Genomic DNA, 11,806 nt, shown 5'->3' on the forward strand with positions numbered 1-11,806 from the left:
TTATTTCGTGCTGTTTTGATGAAAAAGTCGGAATTTTGTGAAATTTTTAGCAGGAATTTGTGACGAAAAAAATCAATGAAAATAGCCGACAATGTACTTTGTCTTTAAATGTAAAATCAACAAGATTTTCATGAAAAATTTTTTATTAAATTTTATCAAAATTGGCAAAATTTTGTTCAAAAATTGCGAAAAAAAAGGTGAATGAAATCAACGGAATTCACTCTATTTTCTCGAAAGTTTAAACCTCGATATCTACCTGTGAAAAACAAAAGTAAAAAAATAATTTTAATTCCAAATTCTACGCTGGACAAGCTTTCTCAACTCTCTACGATGAATATATCGATCGGCCAAAATTGACTGAACAAAAAAAACCCAGTTGAGTATATAGTTCCTCCCCCCCCCCCCCCCTCAAGAGGTGTCGGAACAATAAACGGCCTTATTTATTCAGGGTTTGATAAAAAAAAATTGAAAAGTGTTTTAATGGCGTTCTCTTCGGAAATCAAATATTATAGGTAACGAAGAGCTTACGAGGTTTGTTTTGCAGTTTTTAGTAACACTGTTTCGTTGATTTCAACTTTGTTATCCTTTGATTGATGCTATTTATTACTGGTGCACAGGTGAGTGTTGGTTTTCTTTCAGTTTGTACGATGAGATGAGTATTGGTATTGATTTTTTACTGCTTCTTTTTAAGCCAGGTTGACTTTCAGGTGATTGAACTGAAAGCAAAAGATGTCACGTTGACTTACTCCACTAAGACTACCCGGCCTCAACCACCACTCGCCTATTGCCGCAACTACTTCCCATCTACGTCCACTTGAGCCTCCTACCCGGCTCTTACGCACATACCTCCTGCACAGCCCCTTCAGGCTTACCAACTAAATCTTTTTTGCGAGATATAAATTTTGCGATGAGCAAAATGACCAAGTCATGATTTTCTAAGATTTTAAATTTTAAAATGAATCCATTGAGCTCAACTATCAGATTAGATATTCCGGTTTTGAATTTTTGGTAAACAGTTTGCATTATTTTAAGGGTTTTTGCAGGGTCTTAGTAATTTTTGGCTTTTCGATTTGAAACAGTTCTCTCAATTGGTTTTTTGATGGTTTTGTTTGGTATTTTTGATGAAAGTCGCATATCCAATGCATTTTGTAAACATTGTCGAAGAAATGATTTTTTCAGTGTCTAAATTCTTTTTTATTGCTCTCGAACAAAGTTTGAAGCAGTTATTGTAAACGTGTCTTTTTTCAGAAATATTTGATCGAATGTTAGTGCGCTTTTGTTCTAGAACATTCTTTGACTTCTTGAGTAACTTTTTCAAGCTTCAGTTCAGCATTTAAAAGTGATCTAAGGTGCTCTTTTTCCTGTGCAGAGGTTGTTGGTAATATGAAAACGCTTGTGAGCTAAAAGGAATAGCCCTTGTAGCTTAGTGGTTAAGATGTTGGATGGGCATTCTGGATGTTTTTTTTTGCATCCATACAAAATTTCTAAGCTACATTCACTCTAAATTAAATGCCCTCGCCTGTCGTTCAAGAGCAATTCATCCGACGTTAGTTGGTTTATCTTTAATATTGGAATAAATGAAAAATGCAATTGCTAATCTTGAAATTACTGAGAACTTAGTGCATTTTCTGAATGAGTTTCTTGACAATTATTGAAAATGTCAATTTCCACAAAATTGCAACAAGTTTGTCAATTGTTGTCTTTATGATGTGAAAAAGTCCCACTAGTGAAAGCGTCCACCAAACCGCCAACATGACTGTCAGAATCCATATGACAATTTTCACCACTGATTCTGCTATTGTGATGTGAGCAATTGAAAATATGGTCCAAATCAGTGCTGAAAACGCTATCAGAACCACCAATTTGATAGGAGTGCTGATAGCCGAATTGAGTTTCTTGCTTTTGTTCGCTTCGCGGTATTCTTTGCCTGCGATTTTAACTTTGGCGGCCAATTTCATCCGATATTCTTTCTCGAAAATGCTCCCTCCAACGCGTTTTGTAGCTACAAATTGGTTGTCCGCGGCTACTGTGACTTGATCATGTACACGGTCAAGCATGGTTTCGTTCACGTAAGGCTTTGATCCTCCACAGACATTTTGCATTGACTTGTGGTAGTAGTCTACTGCTTCTGATAATGCGTTGAGATGAGTGGCTTCGGCTGTTGCGAGGAAGCAGTTTCGAAGTGTCGGCAGTTTTCCCGATTTTATTACCTGAATTGGAAATTTCTCAAAATTGAACTGGACAGTTTAATTATTTAAGCGTAGAAGGTTGTTTAATAGTAGTATTTTGACAATTTGTGTTCTTCTATGAGAAGTGGTCAGGTGTGAAGTGAATTGCAGAAGCACTGTATTAGCTTCATGTTAAATAAATTAGTCGCAACTATAACAAAAATCGTTGAACAGTTCTTGTCGAGGGAATAAGGGAGGCAGAGATTTCAATGATTAAGAAATTTTATTCTTTTTTATTCTAACAGCGGTAACTAAGTAATAGTTTTAATGACTCGTACCTTCATGTAAGAGTCAATGCACGTGTACAGTTCCCCACATGTGATATCTTTGCCCGCTATCTGTTTGGGTTTCAAGTGGTCGTCATCCAGCAGAATTCGCATCAACTTCTGCAGATTTTCCATAAAGTTTGTCTCTATTTGTTCCATTTCTCCTGTGTATTGATCACCAGTGGCTACTTTCAGCCCCGGATGGGGCATTAGGAAACATTCAATGTCTAAAGAGAACTTTGCTGCTAGATTGTTCGTTTTGTCTTATCTTTAGTTTTTATCAGTAATGAAAAGGATTAGGGTGAACGAAAAACTCACCGGCTTAAGCGATCAGCGAGCCCGAGGTTTTTATTTCGATATCAGTCCAATTTTGTCAAGAAGTCTTGAAACCTTTTTGAGGTTTCATGTAAATCGTCTTCTGGTTACAATTTTAATTTGAAGTATGAAATCTCCGAACAATCAATCTAGATGTATTGTATATCATCGTTACACATTTATAGAGGTTAATAAATAAAAATCGCAAAATTCTCCAATATAGTAGGTCTGCGACCTATATATTTTTATAAGAACATCAAAAAATGACAAGAAAGATCCCTTGGAAGTATTTGTTGAGTCGTTCTCGTGAGTATATGACCTCTTGGTTACTCTGCGGTGTCACTTTGAGAGCCTCTGTCAGTTTTTGCTTTCCTCCCTCGTGGCCGTAAGGGTGATTCATGGGAGATTTCCAGTCACGCACAAGGAACAACAGTCTCTTAAATGGATGTTGTAATCTAACACTTTCGCCATTAGAAAGAACAAGGATGCTCGGTAATGTGCGTACGCACATAAGGTTCCGACCCCGCTCATCCACATTCTTGACTTAATTCGCTACCAAATGATGAAGAGATAGAACATAACCGACTAAACGTCGGAAGAATTGCTCTCGAACGATTAGTGGGAGCTCTAAGCAATTGCAACCTGCTTCAGTCGGGGGGGGGGGGGGGGGGGGGGGGGGAAGGGAAGGTGAACCTAAATGGGACTAAGAAGTTCAATAGTGGGCTTCAAATAACCACATTAGAGGTTAACATATACCACTATTAAGACTTAAAGTCAAAAATGGCACCAGTTTCGGCGCACTTTTCACTTGACTTTTAGTATTAAATTGGGGCGGGGAGTTGGGGCGGGAGGGGAGGGTGGGGGGGGGGGGATGGGTAGGTAGATAGTGGGGGTGGGGGAGACAAAAAATCTCAAAATGACCTCTTCACCTTGAACATTACCAGCACTTCCTAATTACTATACATTACAAACGAAGCTACTGTTAAAGGCCAATGTTCAAAAACAGAAGTCAACAATCAAAAACGGAGGTAAATTCTCGAACAGAAAGAAGTCAAGTCAAGAACAAACTTGCTTTCTGCTAAAAACAAAAACCTGTAGAATCTCAATACTCCTCTTCGAGTCGTAAAAAAGACACACACGTTTACAATAATTGCTATGAACTTCGTAGCAATTCGTATGAACAAACTTTTAAAAACATACATATCGTTCCATAGATAGCCAGTGAAATACAATAATGCCATCCTAGAGGGCCGATGAACGATAATAAAAGACAATAATAAATATCATCAATCAACAAACATTATTTACGATCAAAACTCGATTTCTATAATAAATAAAATCATAACAAAAATCAAACTCATCAGATAAAATCCAAACAAAACAATTTAATCTATACATCATTAGAAAAATATGGAACCTGGCCTCAATGCGACTTGCTAATAAGTCGACAAAAGGGAGCAAAGAGGTGCGAAGTTCAAAAATACGTTTCTAATTTTGAAAAGAACAAATTTCACTGAAATCCCTGAAATGTTCATCTATATCTCCATACGAAGCAATTGAGACCTGTCATTATCCAATGTTTAATTGCGCAAAACTTAAAAGCCAATGGGACCTACGATTTTTGTTATAAATTAAAAAGAAAACAAAAATCCTATAAAATGTACAAATACAAAAAAATTTCAATTATTTTGTGAAATCTCGTAGTAAAAGCAGTAAGAAAGCCGAGAAACAAATGTTCGAAGCTGAAACCGTAAGAGATTAATTTAGAGTTCACTGGAAATGGGTTGTGACCCGTGTTTACAGAGACTGAGCTACAAATCGACCGAAAAATTAAAAACGCTGAAGCTCAAAAACCCAATTATGTTTTTGAAAGCAATTATTTTCAAAAGACTTCAAAAAGATTTCAAAAAAGAGCGATGGATTAAGTCGCAATGCCTCAGAAAGTCAATTGGGCCTGGTAATAATGAGACTAAGTCACGGCCCTAACAAATAACAACAAATATATGAAGAAGCCAAAACTTCAAACAATTTTACGAGATCACACCGTTCAAGGCACTATAATTATAAGATGTTACTTGCAAGAAATGTATAATGTCGCTTTCTCCTCATTTTAACATCAAAGAGTCTTCCTTCTTAATGGATTGCGTAGACATGACAACAAAAAGATACCCAGAAATTGAACATTATAGAAATCTCGAAAATTTTTAATGAAATTAATGGTCGAAGCAGTCAGTCACAACATATAACCAAGCGCGAAACGTATTAAAAATGCTTGAATCGCAAAAAAAAAATTAAGAGTTCTAATTAATGAGATTGAGTCACATTGTTACCAAAATGACAGCAAAAAAGATAGTTGAAATTTTTTTTATTTCAATTTGAAAGTCATTAAAACAAATAGCTGTGAACTGAATTCTTAAACAAGTTTCAGTTATATGTCTTGGGGAACCAATTGAGACTTATCATTATCAGGTATATGGCGTATAACAACAGAAAGAAAGACAAACATAGGCAAAAACAAAAAAGACCCGTAAAATTTTGCGAGATAACTGTGTCTCAGCCCAAAAAGCATACACTGTGTAACAAAAACAATTGAATCTTCTGATACGCGTTTTTCCTTCGCTCTGCATTTTTTCTACTATGCTTACGTTCAATTGCACTTGTCAATAATGCGATAATATGACAAGGAAACAAACTGAACTCATAGAATATGCAGTTATGCTCGTGCAGGAAATTCGTTTTTGCCTGTTTTTACAGAGACTGCGCCCGAAGATGAGAAAGTTAAGATAAAATAGTGGCAAAAACAAAAATTAACAGATGTTTTCTTAAAACAAATATTTTCAAATTTATAACAGACATTAGATAACAACTGAAAGAAGTGTCAAGGTTCATTTATACCTCCTGAAAACTAACTGGATCTTTAATTGCGGAAAATAAGTTATTGGGCTGTAAGATTGGGCAAAAAATATAGCAAATGAAAACAAAATTCAAGAAAAACAAATTTTTTTTTTACAAAAACATTTGGTCAGAGCCATAGAAACCACGCGCTTAACTCTGAAACCGTAATATAATCTCGTTTGTAAATAGTATCTGTCATTAATTGGGCCCTGATTTGAAATTCTTGTAAGTAAAAAAAAGTATACAAAAATCATTTACATAGCGGAAATATTTTGAAAAAAGTCGCGCCCCATTAAATTAAGAATTTTTTATGTAAGGATCCATGGCGAGATCACGATCAGCCCAGATGTTGCTGACCGTCTAACCAAATACTCATTTGTTTAAATATAGATGCAAAATAGATCAATTTTTAAAAAATCTTTCAGTTTGTCAAAAATAAAAATGCATTTTGTGTATTTAATGAATTTAAATTTGCAAAAAACTCGCAAAGTTATAGCTCCAGAAGACTCTCAAAGCCAGTGGGTTTACAAATAGCTCAATTGTTAGCTTTAAAAGAATATGGCCGCAGTTTTAAGGTATTTACTTCAGCAGATTGAAAGCAAGTCGACTGAAAAAGCAAATTTTGTACCAATTTTGGTCCCAAAAAAGTAGAATTTTGAAAAATTTAGCATAACTTCTAGCCAACAAAGCCGGACCGAACATTTCAGCAACCCTCCTCTATTCCTCTATCTTTAGAGATAAAATTAATAACACTACAGTTAACAATTTGAACAAATTTTAGCAAAATTGACGAAAAAGTGAATAAAAACGGCTAAAATACGTCTAATATTCACAAAGCTTTAAACCTCAATAACTCCCTATAAAGAGTGAAAATTGAAAAAATCTTTTTAATTCCATATTCTACGCTGGACGGGCTTTTTAATGATACCACTCGCAACTCTCTACGATGATTATATCGATCGGCCAAAATTGTCTGAACAAAAAAAACCCATTTGAGTATATAGTTCCTCCCCCACTAAAGTGGGTCGGAACAATAAGACCCGACCTTCTTCGTGACAATTTTACTTGCCTGTAGTGTAATTTTTTGCGAGTGACTATTTCGGCTGCCTGTAAGTAGCTTGCACCGTACAAATCATGATCACTGTAAAAACACTGCATTAATACTGCTTATAAACTATCGGTGCAAAAACGCATTTATTAATCCAGGTGGATTTATGCAAGCTAAGTTTTTTACATAGTTGTGGGGCAATTGCCAAGCGTATTTTAGAAACTGATGCGGTACCTATGATTTTACATGCAAACCGTTTCTGTCCTGTGATAGTTCTGAAGATTAAAAAAGTTTAACACATGGATGTTGTTCTGTACAAACACACTGATCTGAACTCTTTTCCATTATGGCCACATCAGATCTATAGGCCCACTAATTATTATAAATATTTTAATATGGCGGGCTAAAATGACAAACAGCCGTGTCTTGTAACCTGAAATGGTTTTTGCTGCTGCTTTTCCATATGACTGTCGTCCTCCTGTGCCATTTTGCCATACTGTGTGAAGTAGAGCAGATTAGAAATGTCGTCTTCTCTGATCGTGTTCACAATGTTGTATACTTGACATGAACTCACTAGAGTAGCCAAGGCAAAGATGATTGCACAGTCGTTTGTCGTCTGAGTGTTGTCAAAGCTGCCTAAATCCGTAATCGAGTCAGAAAAAGGGTCTTTAACGTCTTTTAAGTGCTATTCACCCGCCTCCCGTTACAGAGCAAGCGCCGTTACGTGGGTGAGTCTTTGTCAGTGGGTCTTTTTTTTGGGGGGGGGGGTCATGTACAGCTATTATGCACCCATTGAGCGGGGGTCGAGTAAAAGATGCAGGGTGATGATGCAGTGATTTGCTAGCTTGTCTTGTTTGTTGAACGGATGGAGTGGTGCGAAACATAAATTCAAGACGGAAAATAGACCTGATGAAATTTATTATAGACCAACGAAAGACTCCCTAAATATTAAGCCCAAATTAACAGCGAAGGTAAAAAAAATTGGAGTGACCACCTCAAACCAAACATTGCAATTTCAATCATGGGAATAATTGAGCAAAATGAAACTTCACTTTAAACAATCAAATATTTGATCAAAGTCAAAAACCCTGGGATTCATGGACGAAGCAAAAGAACGTTGGATGAAGTTAATGAGAATAATGATGGAGCAAGCTTCCGAACATAAAACAACTTTTTACAGTCAGTTAGCCACACTGCTGCAAATTCAAACGGTTTCGTTTGTTACCTTTGATGCTCTTTATTTGAAAATCAACACCTGTATCATATTTGGGCATATTTGAGATTTAAAGTGGCGCAATCGACTCAGCAATGCAATTGAATTTATAAATTGCTCTCAAACGAAGTTTGTAGCAATTATATTAGTCCTGTGGTCTTTTTTATGCAATTTTTTGCTTGACCGATTTTTCGTCTGACCCATTTGACTTTTCGTCCTCAAAAACTGGATAAACAGGTAACGCTCGGAGGGTATTAAGTTCTCTTAGAGCCTTACGCCTAAGCAGTCTCTAAAAATGCGATTCACCGGAACTATCTTGAGGAGACTATTTCATGGTGGCAAGGGTGGTTCTTAGTCTTAAAAGTTTGACCCCCCAGTCACTGCTCCCTACCCCCCCCCCCTCCACGCAGCCTCCCCCCATTCTAGCATCTCTGAGTCCCAGCTTGGTACTACTGAAGGTAACCGCTCGCCCGTCGCTTTAGAGCAGTTCGCCCGACGTTTTTCACTTCTGATTTTTTATTTCGTTTACAGCATTTTCCTTTTTAAAAAAGTACACCTATCATTGACTTTGTTGTAACCGAAACATGACTTAAAGATGGTTATAACGCAGAGTGTATATTGCTAAATACCAGCAGATAATAACAAGCAATGCGAAAGATGCAAAAGAAGCAGGGTTTGGATATGAGAAGCAGAACTGGTCGATAACAAATTTAGTCAATTGCTAGCTCTTGAAATTGACACAAAAGGAAACAATTTCGATAATTTGATCTTAAACTGTTGTCTTGTTTACCTTCAATCAAAAAAAAGCTTCGCTGAATCTTTTACTTGTTTAACATTTACATTGCAAACTTTCCAATAAAATTCTGGGAAATAAAAGACATTTTAAGCTCCGATAGCTTCTTTAGGAAGTCGGTTGACAGCTACTCTAGGGAGACATTCGAAGCTAAAGCTAATAGAGAAGTTGTATACAGCTTGTCAAAAGTTGGACTTGAAACGATAAAAATTGTAATTACTTAACACTGCTGCTCTAAATTGATTTGCTTCATTAAGAGTAACAACAATAAAACATTTTTTTTATGTTATTGATACTCTGTATCTAGGGGAAACGTTTTGGCATCCGCGAACTTGATGGAATGAATCGTATTGAATCCCTATAAAATGATGGCAAAGACCCTATTTTTGTGGTATTAAAGTTCTGTGTACCACCGATCAACTACATTTGGTGGCATAGATTTTGTATTACAAAGCATGTGGGAAAGTTTGCAATGCTGCAAGCTGGGCGTAAGTATGTTGTGGTGTTCGTAGGTTTTTTATTTTATCGTCTGACAATCTGTTTTTGTATTAAATTTCGCACAGCAAAATTGAAAATCAAATTTTCTGATTGACTTCGTCTTCTCATTTATGGCGTTTGAGAGCATGACGTCATTTCTCTCTCTCTCTCTCTCTCTCTCTCTCTCTCTAGCAGAAATTTTTAGGTTATTTACTTGATTAGATTTTGATAACACGTGATAACCTCACTCAATAAAAATGACATTTGCACTGTAAAGCTTTAGTTTAAATTGAAATGTTCTAAGGTCAAATGAACTCATATGTGTATTAAAGATTCCTATTAAAGATTCCTAAATGGTTTTGCGGAGTGAATTTAAGGAAGCCTTAATAATTTATAGCTTGATATTTATTACATAGTTTTTGATGCAGGTAAGGATAACCTTTTCAACTTATACCTTTCTGTTTCTATCTTTATTATACCGCACACAAGTTTATTTCGCAGCTATTCCGACAGTCTGCCGGCTATATTGTAGCTGGAGATTGCAGGGAAATTACTTGTTAATTTTTATCTCGTTTTGTAACTTAAAATGCTCTTCTGATACTCACAATTTGTCACTACGATCCAGCATTAGGGTCGAGAGAACTAGAATACAAAATTATTTTTGCAAAGAAAGACGGCGAAGTTAATTTTTTTAATGTTTTTGATTGCAAAAAGTTTTTAATAGCTAACGAATTTTTTTCTAACACAATTTTCTGTAATGCTTCAAGCTTGTTTGGAATGGTTATTTGCTTGGTATTTATGATACATTTGGTTTCTTTTATTGCTATGCAGCCTCGCGATTAATTGTTTTGATTAGTTTCATTTGAAATACAAAAAAATTGCAAAAAATTTAGGCTTTTCCTATTTATAGCCCGCATGAAATTATAGATCACTATTATGGTATAATTGCCATATTTGGGAAGCTTTAGGTTAATGACCACAAAGCTGGGGGGCTATGATGGGAGAGAGCCCAACGTTCTTGTCAAAATAGATCCAAGCAATCTTGCTTGATGACAAAAATGAATAGCAAATTTTTTTATTTCTGAACGCAGGATTGTTGTTTCTGTGACGATGTTGCGCACAATGTTTTATAAGCTGCATTTTTGCGATTTTTTTGTCTTAGAAAGGTCGAAACATACCATGTAAATAAATTATCAGTTTAGTGTTTTTATGGATACCTTGCGTGTCCATCAAGATGACAGCCACTTCTTCGCTCTTGGTCCGGACTAGGAATGGTTTGCTCCAAATCACCACTCCATCTGTGGTCCGTTTGTCACCGTGACTCCATTCGAAGCCCTTCTCGAAGTCCAGCTTCAGTGCCTCAAATTTAAAGATAGCACCACTGTAAGAGCAATATTGGGATCTATTCTGTTTCGGCCCCCAGTGTTTTTTATGACCGCAAGTTACAAATTATATGTTGTTATATAGCACGTTACTGTGTAAGAAAATAGCACGTGAGCCTGGGGGTCATAAAAAATTTATGCTCACCAAGCTGGGGGGGGGGGGGGGGGACAATAGATCCCAAAATTGTGGTTAATTTAACGCATGATAACGTTTTGTCAAATAGCAGATAGGGTGGAATTCGCATAACGTACTGTGGTGATATTAGCGAAAGCGATTGTACATTTTATTATGCCGAAGTGTAGAAGAGCTATGTTTAATCTTATTTGTAGAATGTAGTTGGGCTGATACTCGATGCCCGAGACTTAAGGCCGATTAAAACCATTTGGGCCGTTCCCATTATAGACCCACCCCCCCCCCCCCGCTTAGTGGTCAGATAAGCTTATTCCCCGATCATGGTAAATTTGCCATGATAGGTGACTTTAATGGGGAAAGACCCGGGTCTTTTCCGCTAGAAACCATAGATTGAATCCCGCCTTCCGAGTATTATACAACCCCCAAATCAATTTCAGAATGCGGTTCATTATTTAGCGAACCACTGTATCCATATATTTTTTTTTGGGGGGGGGGGAGGGAGGGGTGCAAATAAATGCACACAATACGGGTCGGTCGCATGCGGAAAAGATTCATGTACGTCTGTAAAATAAGGTACTACAAGGTCATTTTGCGGGATGTTAAACGGTCAGAGAATTTTTTCGAACCTCAGTCCATTCGCGATCAAAGTCAGCTTCATCCGTGATAGTAGAGGAACGTCTTTTTCCATCCTTCTCCTTGAGAAATGTCAGTAAGAAGTTCATGAGGAATGACTTGCCTGTTCTGAAAGCTCCTGTAATAGAAATGACCACCACTTTTCTGTTTTTATATTCTTCAGATAGCAACACTGCCTTGAGTGCGCTACTGTTCATCTTAAATGTATGATCTGCCTGAGGCTCAATAACTTTGATTGCTTCTCCATCTTTCGATATCTTAGACAGTTTGCCAAGTACCATTTTTTCAAAAGCTCAAATTTGCTTGGTTGTAATGAATATTGGTTAATTTTTTCTTAGTTCTTAGCAGTCTGTTTTAATCTTAGAAGCACGTGCCATAATGAATGTACTCGAAAATCCGTACGCAATCAAAAATTGGTACTGT

At 36.6% G+C, this 11,806-nt stretch overlaps 2 protein-coding genes across 3 annotated transcripts in view; one reads left to right on the forward strand and one right to left on the reverse strand.

The window, feature by feature from the left end:
- Positions 1–11,806, forward strand: part of LOC142342684 (apoptosis-resistant E3 ubiquitin protein ligase 1-like) — a 330,839-nt gene that overhangs the window by 235,248 nt on the left and 83,785 nt on the right. The gene's annotated exons all lie outside the window — the stretch shown is intronic.
- LOC142342681 (atlastin-2-like) lies at positions 1,586–11,784 on the reverse strand. 2 transcript variants are annotated; one of them, XM_075394166.1, is made up of 6 exons: positions 11,377–11,784; positions 10,453–10,594; positions 7,186–7,388; positions 3,089–3,245; positions 2,507–2,721; positions 1,586–2,210 (listed from the first exon to the last, which is right to left on the reverse strand). In XM_075394166.1, the coding sequence occupies exons 1-6, from the start codon at positions 11,662–11,664 to the stop codon at positions 1,617–1,619; spliced, it is 1,599 nt and encodes a 532-aa protein (XP_075250281.1). In that variant the 5' UTR covers positions 11,665–11,784; the 3' UTR covers positions 1,586–1,616. The 2 variants fall into 2 exon arrangements, with proteins under 2 accessions (XP_075250281.1, XP_075250282.1); XM_075394167.1 differs by having other exon boundaries at positions 10,453–10,616; positions 11,377–11,510.

This window comes from Convolutriloba macropyga, chromosome 7 (genome assembly GCF_964194025.1).
Source record: "Convolutriloba macropyga chromosome 7, txConMacr16.3, whole genome shotgun sequence".
Taxonomy (NCBI): domain Eukaryota; kingdom Metazoa; phylum Xenacoelomorpha; order Acoela; family Convolutidae; genus Convolutriloba; species Convolutriloba macropyga.